Raw genomic sequence first — 20,643 nt, 5'->3', positions numbered from 1 at the left:
TTTAGACCAGAAATTTTTGACATTCCTTTAGCTTTTCTATGATAAACTGCATTTTTTAAACACTCAACTACAGTACAAAGTCTTTAATTCGGACTCGTCGGGACTTCAGCGATTCGGGATTATAGATCATCAATTTAAATCTGGTGAGCTGGCATGCAGAAATTATAAAATTAAAAATATGAAACCGTAATTTATGAAATAAAGAGCAATTATTATCTAAAGAGTGTCAAAATTTACAAAAAAAAAAAAAAAAAAGCTTAATATTTATTTGTTTACTTTATTAAACATTTCTTTCAATGTAAGTTGTTTAAGTTGCTTCATTTTTTGTGCTAATACTTTCTTTTTAATTCTATAAACAGACATAATTTCTTGTTCAGGTCCTGTAATTGCTGTGTCGAGAACACCGACTAACTTGTCTACCGAAATTTTTTCGTTTTCAATAACCTCTCTGTCACTTTCTTCACTATCGGAAGCAGTACATTGAAACATGCTTTCGTTTTGTAGATCCTTTGGCAGCTCCAGAATCGAAAACTCTTTTTGACATAATCGAAAGTTCAAGCTTACTTTTTAAAAAATTGCTCTAGCAGTCTGCAAAAAATAATGAGCTGGATCCAATTAGAAGATTAAGAAACAATGCAATCTGCAACATTAACTGATAACATTAATTAGATAATTTTAGCCTAGTTTATATCGTCCATTATACAGTAAACGCACATGCGTAAACATATTATACGCATGCGTAAACGCATTATGCATTTACGTATGCGCAGAAAGTTTGTAGCTTTGAGGTCCAGATTATAGATCATTCCAGATTGTGGACGCCCGGATTAAAGACTTTGTACTGTATTTAGAAATTTTGTGATCCAGCATTTGGCATCCTATATTTTGTCTGGATAATTGAACTTTTATTATATTTTATTATTTTCTGAATTTTAATCAGTCAAAATTTCCAGTAAGTCAGATTGAATGTTTAAGTGTAGAATTTAAAAATTAAAGTCAACTTATTTATACTATTATCACCCTAATGCCTTTAATTTTGGTTCATCAAAGTCTGATAGTATTTTATGCTTATATTAAACATACTTGAATGGGGAAGGAAAATTTGCACAGACTCTTAATATTAGAGTTTTGACCAGTTGTCTTTTGGTTTTTTTGTATCAGATTGAGTGAAAAAGTTATTTGAAACATTTATGTAACTCTAAACTTTTGATTTTTGAGTGATTCCAATTGGGCTATAATGACTGCCAAAAGTACTGAGAAACCTTATATTTTGCTTTAAAAATAGTATTTAAAAAAATGTTAAATTAGAGTAATTTTTTCTGTACTTTATAGAGTAATTTTTTTGTACTTCTTTAATAATATTTTTATTATATTCTTTACGAAGCTGTGTGCAACTTTTTTGGTGTAATTTCACGGTCAGACTAAACTGGGATTTATTAGGAATAAATTAAAACAAGTAATTTTTGAGTTTGCTTTAAAAGTGTTTATAATTTTTTGGAACGGGGTTACATTATTGAAAAAAATATTATTATTCACTCTTTAGAGGCTATATATGTAGAAGCATTAAAAAGTGGATTTTTTTGAAAAGAAGGATGGGATAGAAGTAAATTTAAAAGAGCATATAATATCTGTTGAGGATGTAATTAAAATTTCTTAGTTGTTTAGTATAAGTAACTGCGAAATAAAATAATTTATCACTTCCATTTTAAAGCAAAATATTTTGTCAATTTTGAGAGGTTATATGATTAACTTATCTGGTTTATAGGGCTTTATCTGAATATATAGGGCTTCGACAAAGATACGGAAATACCAAAATAAAAAACATATTGCTGTGCAAGAAAACTGTTGACATTCAAAATAGCTTGTAGTTTTCTTGGAATGGACAAAACGAGGTCCTGTATGGTTTGCCAGGAAATCTTTTGCCACAGTTCCTATAAAACGTTGACAAGTTCAGCGAATGATGATGGCAGTGGATGCACTTATGCAGATGTCTCTCCAAAATTGCCGAAAAGGCTCATAATATTGATATCTGGTGACAATGGTGGCCATGGTAGATGTAAAAGTTAAACCTTTGCGCGGAAAAACAGTCCTGGACAATGTGAATTGAACGAACAGGAGCTCTATCATCTTGGAGTATGGCATCACCATTGGGGAACAAAATTTGTACCATGGGATGGATGTGATCAACATAAATTATCACATAATTGGGAGTAATGTGACCTTCCACAATAATCATGGGTCCCATGGAATACCACGATATGACTGCCCAAAGTGTGACTGAACCAGATTTGATGAGATTCATGTTTCACACTCAGCAGAGTCTCTATCATATGCTTGGGACAGCGTTTGTCAGGCATAAATTCACCCAGAAGTTGGAAACAGTGTGAAGCAAGACTCATCTGATGAAATGACAGTCGTCCGTTGCTCTGTAGTCCAAGTTTTATAACTCTGACACCACCTTCTCCTTCTACAGGCATTTTGATCAGTGGGTTTTGAATTGTAGCTCACCTAATAAATACCCTGCTTGTGGAGCTCCCTTTGTTTTGGTGCTGACCAGGTTTGTGAGTGCAACATTCAGTTCATCAGTCAATTTGTAGCTGAAGTCTCATATTTTTCATCACAATCCTCTCCAATGATTGTCTGTCATAATCACTCAACACACATTTTCATCCATGCTGTGATTTAGTGGATGAGGTTTTTCAGGTTTTCCTATATGAGTTGAAAGTCATAGATATTGTGCCTCTTGAAACACTAAACACTTCAGCTACCTTGGTTATGGAAGCACTGACCGTACGAGACCCAATAATTTGCACATGTTTGAATTCATTTAGCTCCGACATGATGCATTCACAACGAAACATGAACAATGTTTCGTTAATGAATGACACTTGTAAACATTTCAGTTCAAGCATGCATTTTCATGAGGTGTTTTCATATTTTTGCCCAACCACTGTATCCTCTCTGAAGTTGTTTATTGTGCTTACTGAGATCTGAATTTATCATCCTATCTCTGAGAAGAAAAGCACAGATATATACCCTGTTCCCAATTAAGCTCCCACTGGTGTGAGGGCAGCATGGCGGACTAGGATTCAACATCTTTTCTATCTTCTTTATCCTTAACAAAGTGAGAGTCTTCTTGTAATATGAAAATGGAGCTCTAGGGTCCCATGTAATTACTAATGGCATGCAATGGTGTATATTAAAAGTATTATTATATTTGAAGCTAAACATGTATTTGAAATTTCTTTCAAATTAAAAAAAAAAAAAAGCAACGTCACTATATATGAACTGTGAGTTATATACTTCGTTTTGTGTTATAATGTATTGCATTTAGCTTATTTGCTTTAATAATTTTTAAGTTTGGATTTTATTTCTAGAATGCTGTTCAGATACCTATCAAAACTCATGCTGAGAAAGTTGCAGAAACTGCAAGACTTAGTTCACAATTTCCTGTATCTAGTGGAAATCAGCACAAACAGAAAGAATTGGAATGGATACCTGTAGAACCTGAAAAATCCAAACCAAATCCAAAACCTAATAGTTCACAAGTAACTACAACTCTAAATGTAAAAGAACCAAATGTCCAAGCATCAAATCCTGCTGTATGTGAGCCTACCGTTTCAGAACCTGTTCCTCCAAATGTAGATTTACCTCTCATACCAATGCCAGCAGAAACTTCTGCTACTGTGATTTCATTTTCAACACCAACTCCAGTGTATCAAACAGCTATATCACCAGTATCCCTAACATCAAGCAGCAGCAACTATTCAGCACAATCTGAATCACCTGTGTTTAAACCACCAAAGGTTAGAATTCCATGAATTTGTATTATGGACTTTGTGTTATCAAAATTAATTTTAGATAAATTTTGGGAGGTTTCTAAATTTTACATGTGTAAGTTTTAAATCAGTGTTTAATTTATTTTTATAATGCTGAACATTGTCACTTGAGTATTAGTCGTGAAATCAGTGTTTTATTTATTTTTATAATGCTGAACAGTGGTATTTGAATATTAGTTATGAAATCTGTATTTCATGTATTTTTATAATGCTGAACATTGGTACTTGAGTATTAGTCAGTATTATACACCTCATTAATTTGTTGGTACCTTTTGATAAAGAAATGTATTTTCATTAACTACAGATCAATGAAATAGATCTTTTTTTTTTTTTATTTTATTTCTAGTAAGTGTTGTTTAATCGCATTTAATATCACAACAAATTATTATTGTCTGTCTGCTGATGAACTCTGAACTAAGCAGGCAAGTGACTTCGCTTGAAGCACTTTCCAGCTCTTATTCTAACCGTTTGTCAACTGTAGCTAATTGTACATTTTCATTCTGCATGCAGAGTTCATGTGTTGTGTCTGGTATTGTCATGTAGAGTTTCATTCCGTGAGACTTGGAACACTCCGGATTTTTTGGTGGAGTATTGCGTGTTTGGAAGTAATAGATTACATGTGCTTCATTTTTTGATGGATAATTTTTGATAAATAAATTATATAAAATGCAACATAAATTAACACAAAATGATCAAAATTAGTCAGAAAAACTTTGTAAGGTTGCTAAAAAAATGGATATATTATAAGGATGTGTTTGTTCTTATTAGACTGAAGTTAAAAATGTAATAAAAAGAAGTAACCCCTCCCCCACCAAAAAAAAAAAAAAAAAAAAAAAAAAAAAAAAGAACATCTTTTTAGAAGAATCTGGAAGTTTCTTGGATTGCCAAATGTTTAGAGTTAGAATAGTGTTTTTCATGATATATTAGTAGGTGCCCGTTAATTAGATGAATACCAGAATATTTTTTTAGTCTTTCTTTGAAAAAATTGGTCTTCTTCCATTTTATAAAAATTGAATTGAAAAGTTATGTATTGTATTTAGAACATCTGCAGTTAATTCTCAATAATTTGTGTCAGTTACTGTAATTAATATAAAATTCTGGTGGAAATTAAGTATAGAAGCTATAAAATCAATAATTAATAAATTATTTTCTGATCTATGAATTATTTGCATATTATTGCTTATATGCTTTCTTCAGAATTACCTATTTTAAAAGTTGTTTGTTCATATATTTCTAACTATTTCTCTTATTTGAGTTCTGTTGTGTCATGTAATATTAAATATTATCTACTTAATATTTGTTACTGAGAATATGTGAATTTAAATGACGTGTTCTGTGCATTTTGGAATCATGTTTAATATTTTATGCAATCTAAATAGCATATTTTTTCGATTATTTTTGCATTATTTGCATTTAAGAAATAATAACTAAACTTTCAGATATTAATTATTCATAATTTAAAGTTTAAATCTTTTTGTCATTGAAAAAGTTTTCCTGATTTCTTAAAAAAAAAAAAGTCTCCTGATTTTTCGAGTGTTGTAGGTTGGCAAATATGTATATGTGAGATATTGATACATTAGATCCAGTGGAGTATAATTCTGATATATGAATGCTAATAAATGATAATTTTTTAAATAAAGATCTGAAAAACTTGGAAATAACAGTGGAAAAGAAAAAAAAAAGCTAATTCAAAAATGCAAAATATGCCATTGAATCATAGATTTTTATTTTTCTGAGCAAGAATTTTGAAGAATCAGTCATGCATTTGCAGAAACTTGAATTCAAGACTTCCCATCTGTTAGCTGGATGTGATAACTACACCAGAAGGACACTTAGATGAGTTGTTTTTAATTCCTTATTTACGTGATTTGGAGGCAGATGTGAAACTCTTTTGGCCAAATCAACATGGCGAATTATTGTTCTGCTTTGGAGTTTTTAGTGAAAGTATCTAAAGTTATCGTTATTTATGAGTCCAAAGTGCATTAGCTAGTAGGACTATTAATTTTGTTTTGTCATTTTGTGACACTTCCCTATAAATGGCATTTCACTCCTCAAATTGTTGCCACCAAATATTATCTCCCTAAATTATATTTAAAGAAATTAAATAAGGAAGAATCTGCATAAATGTATGTATGTTTCTCACATTGTGATAAAATAACTGTACCTAGAGCCATCAAATTTTGAATAACATGTCTCCACCCGAATATGAGCATCTGGAACCCTGAATTTGGAATTTGTTTTATTATCTATTTCATATTTTGTAAAACATTTATGAGTTTTTGATTAAGAAACTGAATGATTTCAAAGTAAGCAGTGGCAACACTGTATAGAGGGGAATTTTTTTTTTTTATCTTCAGTACGCAAGACTGTGTATCGAAAACTCATAAAAATATGCTCTTTTTGTGATATTGCTTTTGAATCCAATTTTATGGTTTAAATGCGAAGAACATAATATTTGATAAATAAACGTAACATACAAAACATTAAAACAAAGCCCCTTAGAGCATAAGTCTGAAAATCTGAAATAAATGTAAAATACTCAGAATGTTTTTAAAAACTTTTAGCACAAAGGGGCAATTTGCCCAGAAGGGCTGTTAATTTAATTTTGGCATTTTGCGTTGATTCACTGTAAATGGGAAATCACTTTTTAAATAGTTGCCACTTTTTAAATAGTTTTAATAGTTAATAGTTTTAGAGCCCTGTATTATATTTAAAGAAATTAAATTATGAAGAATCTGCATAAATGTATGTATGTTTCTCACATTGTGATAAAACAATGATACCTAGAGCCATCAAATTTTGTATAATGTACATCTCCACCCGAAAATGGGCATTTGGAAGCCTGATTTTGGAATTTGTTTTATTATCTATTTCATATTTTATAAGGCGTTTATGAGATTAAGAAACTCTATGATTTTAAAGCGAGCAATGCTAACACTGTACAGGGGGGGGGGAAACACTTTTATCTTCAGCGTATGAGACTTTGTATCGGAAATTCTAAAGGTTTGCTGTTTTTAAATATTTTGTCATATTTCAGTTGAATTCAATTTTATGGTTTAAGTGCGAAGAACATGATATTTAATAAATAAAGGTAACATACAAAATAATAAAAAATTGTCCTTTTGGGCATATATTTTTATTTTTATTTTCTAAACTGAAATTTGGAAAATTAACTGTAATCATGGGATCTTCCAGTTTTTAACTGGATATGTCATCACAAGGGCATTTGAGAGACTGATAGGCTGAATTAAAAAAAAAAAAATGTAAGACAAGTAGTATCACAAAAATACAAAATATCAACATTAAAACTCTTTTCTTCATTTCATTTTTATTTCCAAGCTGTTAAAAGCTTAATTAAAAAAAAAAAAAACTTGCATCATCATTTTAAAATATTTGAAGCAATGTTACAACTTGATATAAATTGTAGAGGCTCTAATCGTATTTGAACAGATCACTCGGCAAATATATTTGTTAAATTGTAAAATTTTGGATTTTATATTTCATGTTTTACTCTTGAATATATTTGTAATACAAACTGGGAAAATTATTTGGATAATTAAGAGCATAATTTTGTTATTTTTAAAAGTATTGTTTCCATGTTACATTTTGATACAGTTTTATTGACAAAAGTATACATTGCAAAGTGTTATTTAAATATTTTGTCTTGATTAAAAGTGTTAAATGAATATTACTTATAAATGATCTTCTTGTAAGTACTGTTTTGGTAACAGTTTTTCATGAGATAAACTGTGTTATTGCAATGATGTTAATTGTTTTTCATTAAAAAGTGATTTTTGAAAGTAATCCATTTTCTCGTTCTTTATTTTTGTTGTTGCAAGTACATGCCTACATAATTTTTTAAATGTAACTGTAATACAATAAAAATATTGTTTTAATAGCTGGAATTCTTCTTATAATTTTTGTTATAAAACTGTATTTCAGTTATGCAATTAAAAAAAATTAACTTTCATTGCAAGAATCATAAATTCTGAAGTGCTCGAATAAAATTATTTTATGAAGTTTGGTTTTTCACATTGAAATTAATGCTCTTAATGTTGTTGGAATTTCATTGCCTTTTTAAGATGTTTATATATATACGAACGTTTAAAGGTGTTGCATTTTATAGTATAAATTTTATTTCATAGTGTATGGTTAAATTTTTCGATTTAGTTTCTAGATGTTACATCAATAGTGACTAAGAGATTTAATGCCGTGACCAAGTTGAAAGCAAATCCTAATGACCAAGCTGCTTTAATTGAGCTTCAAGAAGCTCAGACAAGCGTATGTATAATTTGTTAGACATCCATAGTATTTTATAGATTTATTATTTGATTATTAATAGACCTAGGTTGCATTTACATAGTTAAAATATGTATGATATATGAATGGTTGCATAAATTTGCGACCAAAGCATTTATACAGTCAAGCCCAATAAAATTATTTTTGGTTGATTTTTTTTTGCTATTTGAAACATTCATATTAAACTTATTTAATCCTGCCTGCTCCCTCTCTCTTTCTCTCTCTCTCTCTCTTTTTTTTTTTTTTTTTTTTTTTTTTGTGTAAAATTTTAATTAAATAATATTGTTTTGAATACTTAGTTTATTGATGATGAAATACTGAATAAATTTGGGACAAAAAAACTTGGATTTTGTCATATTTATATTTTTAATATTGTTCAGTTGAAAATACTATGGAGAACACTTTTAAATGGAAAGCCCCCCTTAATTTATTTAAACAAGACAGTGTGTGAAACACACACACACACACATATATATATATATAATATATATGTTTCTCACAGTATGGAAGAATGGAGGTACACTGCACACACACAAAAAAGGGGGGGGCATTTCTATATCTCTCGTTCTACTGGGCCAATTGACGAAATTCAAATTGTATTTTTCATGTCTCGAAAGCACGACTTAGGATATATATAGCATCATTCTAACATAGGTATTTTGACACAAAATTGGACTTTTTCTGAAATAACATACCAATTTTTTTCCGTATTTCGATTCTACAACTCAAATTATGCATGAATATTAAATTTTGTAAAATTTGGTGCAAAATTTACTGAGAAATTCAAATTTATCTTGGTGCACTTTTTCAGTTGTGCCAAGTATAATTCACTTGGCGAACTTCTTAAAATATGACAACCTATTTTTCATCCCCTTCCATTGTGCAGGAGCAGAAAAAAAGCCACATTGTTCCCGCCTTTTTACATTGTTAATGAGAGGAAAATATCGTTCAATCTTTCAAATAATTTTAACAAATTGCCTAAACCACATTTGATGTAATTTTTGCTTTCAACAAATATGCCAAATTTCAAAACATGCCAATATGTAAATTCACGTATATCTTTGGAAATTTTGATTAAAAAAACGTAATTTTTTGCAGGTATGCTTAGAAATACATCTACCTTAAGATGATGTTAAAAATTTTACAGGTTATAATACAAAATTTTTTTGAAAAATTTATAAAAAATTGTTTAAAATACAAATTTAAAAAATAAATCATAAAAAATAGGCAAATTTTATTTGGAATGAACTTAAATTTTGAAATGTGAAAGGAAGAATCAAATGAGTGTAATAAAAAAAGAGAGAATCATAAATATATATCTACAATTCAATTAACATTGAGGAGCTAAAATTTTGAGATCTAACTTTGTTAAAGCTACTTGTGCGATTTTAACAAAACTTGGGAGTTTGGCATAATTTGAGTCGGGGAACCGAAATATGGAAAAAAAGTATTAGTACAATGCTATATATAAATCTAATACATATCCTAAGTTGTGCTTTCGAGACATGAAAACGCAATTTGAATTTCATCAATCGGCCCAGTAGAACGGGAGATATAGAACTGTCCCCCCCTTTTTTTTTTTGCGCAGTGTACCTAAAACTATTAAATTTTGAATGCGTGTAATCATCCATCTCAACATGCATATTTTAAAGCTGAAAATTTTGAATGTTCAATTTTGTTTTCTTTTTAAATTTATTTTATGTTTTGTGCAAATTTAATGAAATTTTGATTGAGAAACTTGGGGACTAAAAGCAATATGTTGGCTCTTGTCAAAGTATAAGATATTTGCATTTTAATCAGAAAACTCGAGCAATTTAAAAGAAATGCATTGTCCCTGACCAGAATAAAGTATTTTTACCTTCAATGTGCCAGTATATGGCCATAAATTTTGCACCAAGAAGCTACTTCTTATGTAACTTAACCTGAATAAGCAAAACTTTTTCCGGATAATGTTTGTTGCTTTTTTACTTTTTATTAAAAGTCTAAAAAGGTATTAAATTTCTCAGAAATAATTTTTTCCCCTTCAAAAACTTAGTTATTTAACATATTTCAATGTAATTACTGCAATTGTAGATGCATATCTTCATACAATAAGATGATTTTGTCTTTAAGAGCCTCAGAAATCAATTTGGTTCAAGCTGCATTCTGTTTTGAGTTTTTTTTTTTTTTTTTTGGCTCTAAAGAAGTTTTTTGTTGAAGTATTTGGGAAAAAAATATGAGGCTATTGCTGTAATCACGGTGAATATGAATAAGCTAAGGATTAAGGTTTTTTCGAGTTATGAGGAGTAGAGGAATGTAAAAGGGCATTGATAACTTTTATACTGAAGTGTTGAATAAAAAAGTTTTTCCAAGAACAGAAATAAAATAATTTAATAACTTATTTTAGGGGTTCCCAACCCTATGCCCGTGGGCACCATGGCGACTGCCAATCGTTTAACGAGTGCCCGCCGCTGTGCATTAAAAATGTTTTAGTTTTTGATAAAATTCTATGTGAAAATTTTCTCATTTTTAATTAAATAGAAATAGCATCCAACACAGGTACCAGCATGAAGCGAAATGTATCCGATCTCTTTTTTTATGTGCACATATTATTTATTAATTCTATCCAACTCTAAATTCCCCTTGAAAAAGTAAATGGTGCCCGCCGTCCTACAGATATTCTAAAATGTGCTGTTAGGGACAAAAAAGTCAGGAACCCCTGACTTATTTCATTGAAACTAACTAAAGTTTTTGACTTCTTTTTATATATTTTGCAATTTAAAAAATGTACAGTGTCCTGCTGTTAACACACATTCCAGGCAATGCTCGACTTTTAGTTCACTTCTAAATTTGTTCACAAGCTAGAAATTTACCAGAACTTCATATAAAAGTTTTTCTTTTTAAAAAGTTTTATTTTTAATGAGTAGTTTTTAATCAATTGGCTAATCTGGCACCAGAATATGCTATAGTGCAAATTATCTCATCTTGTGTGAATTGGAAATGATAGTTTTCTTTAAATTTCAAAATATTTTTAGTTAATGTAGCTGATGCAGCTTGGATAATAATGTAATAGTTGCATCACTCAGTAGTTTGATAAAATCACTTAATAAGTAAAAATTATTTCTAGGTTGGATTTGGTAGTAAACCTTCAGATAGTTCTAAATCCTGAAAATTCACTTTTGTTAAACAAAGTTATGTGGAAATCTGAGAAGTATGAAATTCCTTGAAGTTATTTTTGACTGTCATTATATAAATACTTTCCCATCCTCCTAAAAAGGTGTTAAAAAGGCAGTTGTTGATTACCAAAAAGTCTGATGAGTAAGGTGGATGAAGAAGAAATTTCATAGTGCAAGTTATGTAACTTAATTTTTTTAACACATGTTGTCGTGTATTGTGATGAAACTGCATAACTTAATCTCTGTTGACTAGTCTAGATTGTATAATAATTTCAGATGTACTTTTTGGCATTAATAATTTCACTACATTTTAAGAAGAAATAATTAGTTTTGCACTATCAGAAAGAAGCTTCTTTTCTGAGTTCAGATTTGGCTTGTGTTCGGGCCTTATCAGTGTCGTTGCATAGATCAACAACTTGTCATATAGGAATCATTTTTCATCATATGTGATTATTCTAGTCAAAAAGGAAATGTATCTATTCTGGGAAAGTACAGTATGCTTAAACAGGCATGCAATATGTTGTCTTTTTAGTGAGTTCATTTACAAAAGTCACTTATTACTATTTCCATGTTCTTGCTGTTATGCCAAGTTCCGTCATGTCTTTTACAGTTTGGTGAGGATCAGACTCCACTAGTGTTCACATTTCATCATCACCAGTAGCTGCTGCTGAATGTCCATGCTGCTAATATTTAACCATTATATTGTCAGTCTGAAATTTTTCTAATCATTGTCTAATAATCTTTTTGCTTATTGTCAACCACAAATGCACTGTTAATTTTCTTGAATGTGTCTGTTGGATTATGATGAAGTTTCAAACTTGAACAGGGAAAAAAGTATCCATTTTACTTCATTTCCATGCTTTTGTCATTTGTTGGATGATAGTTGAAAACTCAAATCCTTCCATAACACATGAAAGGATATTTGAACTTTAATATCCAATACAGGGTATCATTTGGCATTATTTTATAATATGAATCATTTCATTTATAATCATACCAAAATCCACCCTTTCATGTGTACTTTTATACAGTCTGCATTTATTTTCTGGTCTGAAAACTACTGGAATTGTATAAAATGCTATGTTAAAAAAGCTTTGTGCTCAATTGATTAATATCCGCAACACTAAAAAAGATTTGCTTAATAAATTTATCATTGTAAATGTTCATAAAGTTATCTCTTTTGATACTCTTGGTGATTTTAAATTGTTCTCTAAACCCTTGAATGCCCAGCCACTTTTATCTGGTCATAAGATTTTTTGCCATTTGGTAATTTCCATATTATTTAAAATTTATCTTTTTATTATTTACTTTAATGATCTAAATATTATCTTAATTGTCATAATAACTTAATGAATGAACATTTGTGAAAACAGAAGCTGAAATAATTATGCAAATTTATCTAATAAATTATGTTTAAGTACAGTTCTTCTTGAGGTGATTCAAGAAGATGTGCCACTCAAAGTGCTAGCAATCCTCTTGCCTTTAATAACTTTTTGTTTTTTTATGTGTTCAAAAGTTCTAAATAAGGTTTTATTGTATGTGGTACTGGTGATCTATGAAATGTTAGCATGCTATAGAATGTCTGGGCATTTTAGGCAATGTTTAAAATATTTTAATTATTTGTAAGCATTTACTTTCTTTAGGCATTGTATTTAATATCTAAGCATTCTGTAGACTAAGAAATGCTATTTAGGGAAAGCATAAAAAGATCATGATAAGTCTTTTACTTAAAAGAGGTGCATTATGCAGAAATATGAATGTTTATTTAGTAGAAGCAATAAAAGAGTGCCATTAAAAATCTTTAATTCAAAATGTTTAAAGGAAAATGAAAGTTACAAAAGACAAAGTTTATATCTTATTGTAGAAAACAAAATAAAACATGAATCTATCTATATGTTGCATCAAGGAAGGAACACATTTTATTTTGAATTGGATTTAATTTGCATCAATGTGCTTCATACTTTGCTAGTTTGTCATTTGGCATTGTATAGAATGCCTAGGAAATGTGGGAAATATTAATTATTTCATACTTGTCGAAACTTGCCCTGGCATTCTACAGAATACTGGATTTCAAATTTTTCCGGTAACTTAATTATATTTAATTGATTATAAGTTTGTTTATATATGAGGGTTGGAACTTTAATAGTGGCAACACTGCTGAAAAAAACACTATGCAACAAAACCAAAGAATATCGCATATACCACATGTAAACTACATACCTACCTTACCTCTCAGCAAAAAGACTCGTCCTGCCTACGTCACGCGCATGCGGAGTGACGCGAAGAACGGATCCTTGTATTAGCTCGTGGTTTAAACTAAGTGTTGTCAGGATGTTTTCAAAACAAGAACAATGATGTTGGATAAAAATTGAATGTGCCAGAGGTCGTACAGCACGACAGCGTCATCAAAGGCTTCAAGAGGCTTGCGGGGAATCTGCATTGCCTTACTGAACCGTAGCAAGATGGGTGAAAGCATTCAATGAAGGATGCCAAAACGAGGCAGACATGCTGCGGCCAGGTCATCCGAGTGTCAGCAATGCAGACGTGCAAGCTGTTGCCACATTAATGGACAGTGATCACCGCCAAACGATTCGTCCGCTGGCCGTACAAACAGGATTAGTGCATACGACTGTGCTGCACATTCTGAAGGAACGCCTGTCCATGAGAAAAATTGCTTCACGATGGGTTCCACATCAATTGATGGAAATGCAGAAATGGCTACGATACGATGCTGCCCGAACCCACCTGTAGCGCTATGAGCGTGAAGGAGATGCTTTTGTACGCCGTATCATTACGCTGGATGAGACTTGGGCCCGATCGTGCCAGCCAGAACTGAAACGCCAATCAAACAAATGGCGTCATCACGGGTTATCACGACGTTCGAAATTTCGTCAGAACCCCAGCAATGTGAAAGTTATGGTGATTCTCGTGTACGACTGTGATGGTGTCATCCTAACGCATACTGTTCCCCCACAGCAGACCGTCACTGCGCATTATTACTGCTCATTTTTGGAGCACAATCTCCGACCAGCTTTGAGAAAAAAACAGCGTCATTTTCTGCAGAACGCTCCTCTCATTTTACATGACAATGCTTGGCCGTGTGCAGCGCAAGCTGTGACTGATTTGTTCAAACAATGGGGCTGGGAAGTGCTTTACCATCCACCATACTCCCCAGATCTAAGTCCTTGTGACTATGACTTAATTCCTAAGATGAAGGAACCACTTCGTGGCACTCGCTTCCAAACTGTTCCTGAGATTCTTGCGGCAGTAGACCGGTCCATTCAAACTATCAACAAAACAGGCGCTGCTACAGGTATTCTGCGACTTCCACATCATTGGAAACGGGTTGTACACAATGCTGGTGACTATATTGAAAAACTGTAAAACATGGTGACGTGAATCACTTTTGTATTCCTTGTAAATAAATAGTTGCCACTATTAAAGTTCCAACCCTCGTATATATTCCTGATATCATCTATTATCTTTGACTGCTTATCGTTATTTTCTGCAGTTCTGGAAGTTCAAAATTCTTTATTAAGAGAAATTACTTGTATAAATTTTCATTTTCTTCTTCTCCCAGATCCAGGAATGGGTGCAGTCGCAACAAGTACCTGGTCAATTTACAGGTAGTACTGATGCCAAGCTTCTTTCAGTTGAAGAACTTTGTGGCCCCAAAAGTTTTAGATTAAAAAAAGTAAGGCCTAAGAATATAAGAATAAGAAGTTATTTTATTTCCTTGTTAACATTAAAAAATATTTATATTTAAAATACATGTAAAAGATTTCCTTATTTCTTATCAGTTTTCTTTCTTTTTCTCTCTCTCTCTCTTTTTTTTTTTTTTTATTTTATTTTATTTTTTTTTTACTTTTTCTCTTATTTTGGCTAAATCATTATCTGAAACATTTTCCTTACATTCTTTTTGAATGAAGGATAATTAATTTGACAAAAACTTAGATAATTTTAAAATTTGACAATTTATTTTGCTCTCAAAAGACTTAAGTATAAAACAAAATTTAACCAGTTAACAAAATTAAGTTAGCATAAATATGTAAACAAAATTTAACCAGTTAACAAAATTAAGTTAGCATAAATATGTAAGGGTTGTTATATGGAAAACATATCATGATCAAAACTGTTTTATGATAATCATCTACTTAAAGACTAACAGCAGCTTCATTAATGCAAGTTCATATGTAAGTTATATAAACAAACCCTTATGATATGTGAAATTATTTCAAATACATTTCTTTTCACTGAGCTGTATTACAAAACTGCTGTTTGTACAACTGATTTAGTTTTGTTCTGAATTTTTATTAATTTGAGAACTTATCATCAAATATTACAGAGGCAACTACTCTATTTTTCACTAAGTGTATTTAGAACTGTTGCATATTTGAGTCAGAATCTTCTCAACAGAGTATAATAAATGTTACCCATGAAAATTTATGTTAAATAGTAGTATATGTCCATTATTATATTATTAATAAAAATGAGTCTGGATTTTTTAATGAATGAAGATAACATATCAAAATATTGCTTTAATGTAATAAAGGTCACATTAGAAAACTGCAAAGCTAATAATATAATTATACATTGTGCCCTCAAAAATACTTACCAGGCCTTTATTTTTGCAACCATTGGTCATAGACATGTATTTCCTGTTACCAAAATATTCTAAATGATGGAGATTCATGTTTTCATATTTTTTAATTTAAAAAACTGATTTTTTTAAATGCACAAAGTTTAGGAAAATGTTTTTCTTACAGTAAAAAAAAAAAAAAAAAAAAAAAAAAAAAAAATGAAATACAGAATGTTTACTCCTATACTTCAAAAACCAAACAACAAATTTATTTCAAAATTTAAATTTTTGACACCATTTTTAACATGCCTTAAGGGATTGATTAATATCTTGTTGTAACGAAAGATTTCCACCAAAAAACGTTTTTAATAAAGTTGGGGGGGGGGGAGTACATGAAAGCAGTACCTTTAATGTGGTTAGTAATCACTACCCAAATCTATGATTTTCTGACAACGTATTGGTAGTTTTTCATAGCCCAGAAATATCATGGCTGTGAGTCCCAAAAACGTCCTCTGCAGAATGGACGCTAGCACCAGCAGGATGTAACTGCAGGTGTTGAAAAAGGTAGAAGTCCAAAGGAGCGATGTCAGGGCTATGTATTGGGTGCGGCAAAAGATCCCATTCGAAGTCCGTACAGAGTGTAGCCGGTGAATGCAGATACATGGGGTCTTGCATTATCTTACTGGAACATTATCTTTTTCACCGGAACTCAGTTCAACATTTTTCCATGATAGCAGTGCCAACTCGGACTAGCATCTCTGTGTACAACTTACTGTCGAGGGTTTTACCTTTTTTCCAAATACTGTTTGTGGATAATACCATGGCAATCCTGCCAGATACAAAGCATGATCTTTTTATTAGTCAAATTGCACTTTGTGACACTGCCGATGGGCTCATGGGGCGTAGACCAACCCCTTTTCAGCCTGTGTTGTTAAAGTAAATCCAGTTTTGGTCACAAATCACATCCATTTTTCATCACAAGATCCAGTCCAGAATTTTCTTCTTGCATTGATATCAGTGCTGGCTCGAACATGCCTGTCCTTGTCTGTTTGAGTCAGCTCACGTGTCACCCAGTGATTGAAATTGTACGTCAAGTTTACATGATGCTTAGTGCAACTAATGGACTTGGGACTAACATATAACTTTTGAGTGGTTGCATACTGATTTTCTTCCACAAGTTCTCCCAGATGGGCCTCATTAACATCAGTTGGCCAGCCAGAAGTGCTCTGCTTCTTGAATGTTAACTTGTCCTTGTTTTTGAACTTTCAGTACCAAACCTTCACATTGTTGTATGATATGAGGTTAATATCTAAAGCTGTACATATGATTTGGTGACATTCTGTAGCTAACTTTTTACAACAGAACAGGATGTAAATGATGGTTCTAATCTGGTAGCATGATAGTTTCTTTTCAGACACTTTGTACTTAATGATAAAGATACTTTTTTTTTTTTTTTTTTTTTTTTTTTACAAATTTCACAATAAAGTGTTCTAAAGCAATTTTCTTAAAATCTTTTGGCAAAATATGATTTAACATGCTAATGTGAACTCTTTGTGCAGACAGTATTTGCGGTGGCAGGAAACTTTCGTTAAAACCCGATAAATGAATTAGAGTAATTAGAGGTTTATGTTTAGTTCTCTTAAATGTTATTCAGTGACATTATTTTATGATTTAGTTATGTCTTCTCCATATTTGATTCAATTAAGATTAAGCCATGACTGCTACGATGTAGCAAAAGTAGCGATCTCATGAAGGATCTGAAGTAACTTCCACTTCGGCTGACCACATGAAGCCCTGATCTATTGGAATTGCAACCTGAAATCATTCTATTGCAGACTGTTTTTTTTTTTCCACACCTCTCTCTCTCTTTTTTTTAAGCTATCATTTCTTTTCACATATGTTATTTTTCTTCTTTATTTGATATGTTTCAGTGTTTAGAAGTCCTCACATGGCGATAGCTGTGTGCTGTGGGAATTGAGCTGCAAAAGAATTAAAAAGCAGCTGTTCATTTATACTCATCCTTAATTTCTTGTTAATACTACAAAAGATTAAATTGCATGAGGGAATTCTAAAAGATGAAACAGTTTTTGAGTTTATCGTCTATGAGTTGACGTTTCTGAAAGCAGCTAACGGTATTTTTTTAAAAAATAAGGTGTTTACTGATCGCACGTAGACAGATGTGGGCAGATATAGATCTGAATGAAATAAAACGTAATACTTGGAACCAGTGGGTGTGAGTTCTGTTTTATGATAATACATCATATCCGCATGTGTAAATGCTCTGTAATGTATAATTTTCTTGCAGTTATTCTGAAAGAATTTATAAATTTTGAACCAATAGAAATACATTTTTTTCATGCAGTTTTATTACTTACAAAATTTACTTTTTACAGAATCCTAATCTAAAAATGAGCAAAAAGATTAATTAATCTTGAAATATTTTTCATTTTATATAAACAAAATTATGAGTTAGCAGCATGGCATTTTATATAAACAAGTGTTTGTAGAACAAGGATTATGTAAGATTCTGTGAATAATAGAATTTGTCTGAAAAAAATTACTCGGTCAATGCGTTTTACAATAATTTTCATAGAAATGTTCGTCACTTATAAAAATGTAATGTTTAATGTCAGAAATCTTGTACCAAACTGATATTTTATTTTTAGTTAAGTACAAATGCAAACACTTTGCTACTGTTTGACTTGGGTATGGTTTTTGAATATGATGTTCAGCTTTAAAACTGCATATCTCAGTCTGTATGAGAGTTACAGTTTTTATTCTATGCTTTTTATTATCAGTTAACATTTTTCAAAGTATGAATATAGGGATCATAAGAATGTATAAAAAGTTAAATTTCATAATTTTTACAATTTTTGGGGGGGGGGGAGTTTAAATTTAAAAGTGCCAAAACATTAATATTTGCATCATTTGTAACATTTTTGTAACTGGAAATATAAGTCTTTGACAGCAGTGTATAAAATAAAGGCCAGGTAAGGAGTTTTATAGACATGATGTATAGAGCATTAATCAAAAGTAATTATGTGAGAGATTTTACAAAAATTCAGAACAATTTGTAAAGAAAAAGTTACATTTATGCCATTTAAAATTAATTTCTTAACTTTTGTTTTAGTCGTACCATCTTTAACTCTTTTTAATGTAAAAACTTTCTAATGCCATATTCACTTTTACAACCTTTACTTAGTGATAACACAAGTAGAAATTTAAATACATCAGCAAGATTCAATCAAGGGTTTAGTTACTAATCTCGATTGGTTCATCAGTCTTATTTCTAATGTTGCATACAATTTATTAAAATAATATTCATTCTTTGAATGAACTCTTATAATCTAAGAGTAAGAGTTAATTTTAGTGATTATAATGATTCATTATAATTAACAGTATTGTAGTCTGGTACTTTAAAATAGGCATTTCAAGCAATCATCCTCCCCTCATTTACAATTGTAATATGTTGTCATTGCTGTATAGAGGATTGTTGATTTTAGCAAATTAGAGGATTTGAATCATCTCTTGCTGCTGTCATTACCATGGTTACAAAGAAAATTAGAAGAGAAGAAAATGGCTTTAAGATGCCTTGTATTAAAGTAACACTGTAGCAGGAAGAGTATTTTAAGAACGATGCTTACAGTGTAGAGATTCTTCTTTATAACATTGCTGTTTTTTTTTTTTTTTTTTTTTCCCTATTACTTTTACAAGATTGGAGAATTGAAATTAATTTCATATGACTGAATAATTTGAGCAGTTTTATATTAATTAATTATTATTTATATAGATGTATGAAAATGTAAAATAGTTCTACTATATACATTTTTCTGCATTGAATATTTTCAACTATTATTATAATGAATGTGCTGTTTTGATAGTGTGATACTTTTTCGAAAATTGCTCGAAGTCAGTTTGAAAAAAATAATTGATATAATGTAAAACTGCTTTGTGTAATAAATATATGGAATTCCCCTCCCCAATTATTCTGGACCTCCAAGGAATTTTGTATGTTGTAAGGAGCTAACGTGCATTGGTTCTAAATAGATCACTATGTAATTTTTAAAATATTATTTAATAGAATTTTTATATTGTAAAAAATTATTTCATACAAAATGAAAATGTTATTTTAAATATAATTAGTGTATGTGTAAGTGATGTGATACTAAACTTATCTATTTTTAAACAAGCTAAAAGCCATACATTATGTAATTGGAAAGTAAAACAAAATTTCAAATGCTTCTTAACAGTGCGTTTGCAAAAAGACATTTTTTTACAACTGTTGTTTTCTTCTATTTATTTTCTTCCAGAGGTTAGATTTTTTTCATCATATGTTGGTTTTGTAAAATTTGGTAGTTGTCTTATTTAGGATGCTTTTCGTTTTTCTGCACCAAGCCCTCAATTTGTACTGGAAATGATTCATCTCTAATTGAGTAGCAGAATTTACAATTGTACAGTATCTGCAATGGTAAGTCTAAATTATTTGTTATCTGCCACAAATAATTACCTCTGCAGTGCCTAATAATAACAAATATAGTACATATATTATTACTGATAAAATTGAGATACTTTTTGCTGAATACTTGCATTCATATTTGTATTTTCTTTTGATTAATTTTCAATATAATAACAAAATAATTATTGCATTGTTATGACTCCATGTCTGGTAGCCAGTATATATGCCTGTCATAGCAACCTTTACTATAAACTTGTATAGAAGCATATGAGTTATCAAAAGTTTGCAATGGGTGTTGTAACTGTGCAGATTGCA

General features: G+C 30.7%; 1 protein-coding gene across 4 annotated transcripts in view; it reads left to right on the top strand.

Moving 5' to 3' along the window:
- The window catches only part of Son (Son RNA binding protein), a 77,442-nt gene that overhangs the window by 23,426 nt on the left and 33,373 nt on the right, over positions 1-20,643 (top strand). For 2 of the 4 annotated variants that reach the window (XR_015040591.1, XM_085814634.1), the window contains exons 6-9: positions 3,378-3,806; positions 8,010-8,120; positions 14,874-14,987; positions 20,242-20,340. Coding sequence is in view for 3 of the 4 variants with exons in the window: in XM_085814634.1 (XP_085670760.1) it covers positions 3,378-3,806; positions 8,010-8,120; positions 14,874-14,987; positions 20,242-20,301 (714 nt within the window). In the remaining variant the exon portion in view is untranslated. Of the gene's footprint in view, positions 1-3,377; positions 3,807-8,009; positions 8,121-14,873; positions 14,988-20,182; positions 20,341-20,643 lie in introns of those variants that run through there. The other 2 variants (XM_085814635.1, XM_085814633.1) reach the window with 2 other exon arrangements.

This window comes from Stegodyphus dumicola, chromosome 4 (genome assembly GCF_044657685.1).
Source record: "Stegodyphus dumicola isolate Sdum_Otavi_A_Nest chromosome 4, ASM4465768v1".
NCBI lineage: Eukaryota > Metazoa > Arthropoda > Arachnida > Araneae > Eresidae > Stegodyphus > Stegodyphus dumicola.
The sequence above is the reverse complement of the archived record's forward strand: the minus strand, read 5'-3'. Positions and strand labels throughout refer to the sequence as shown.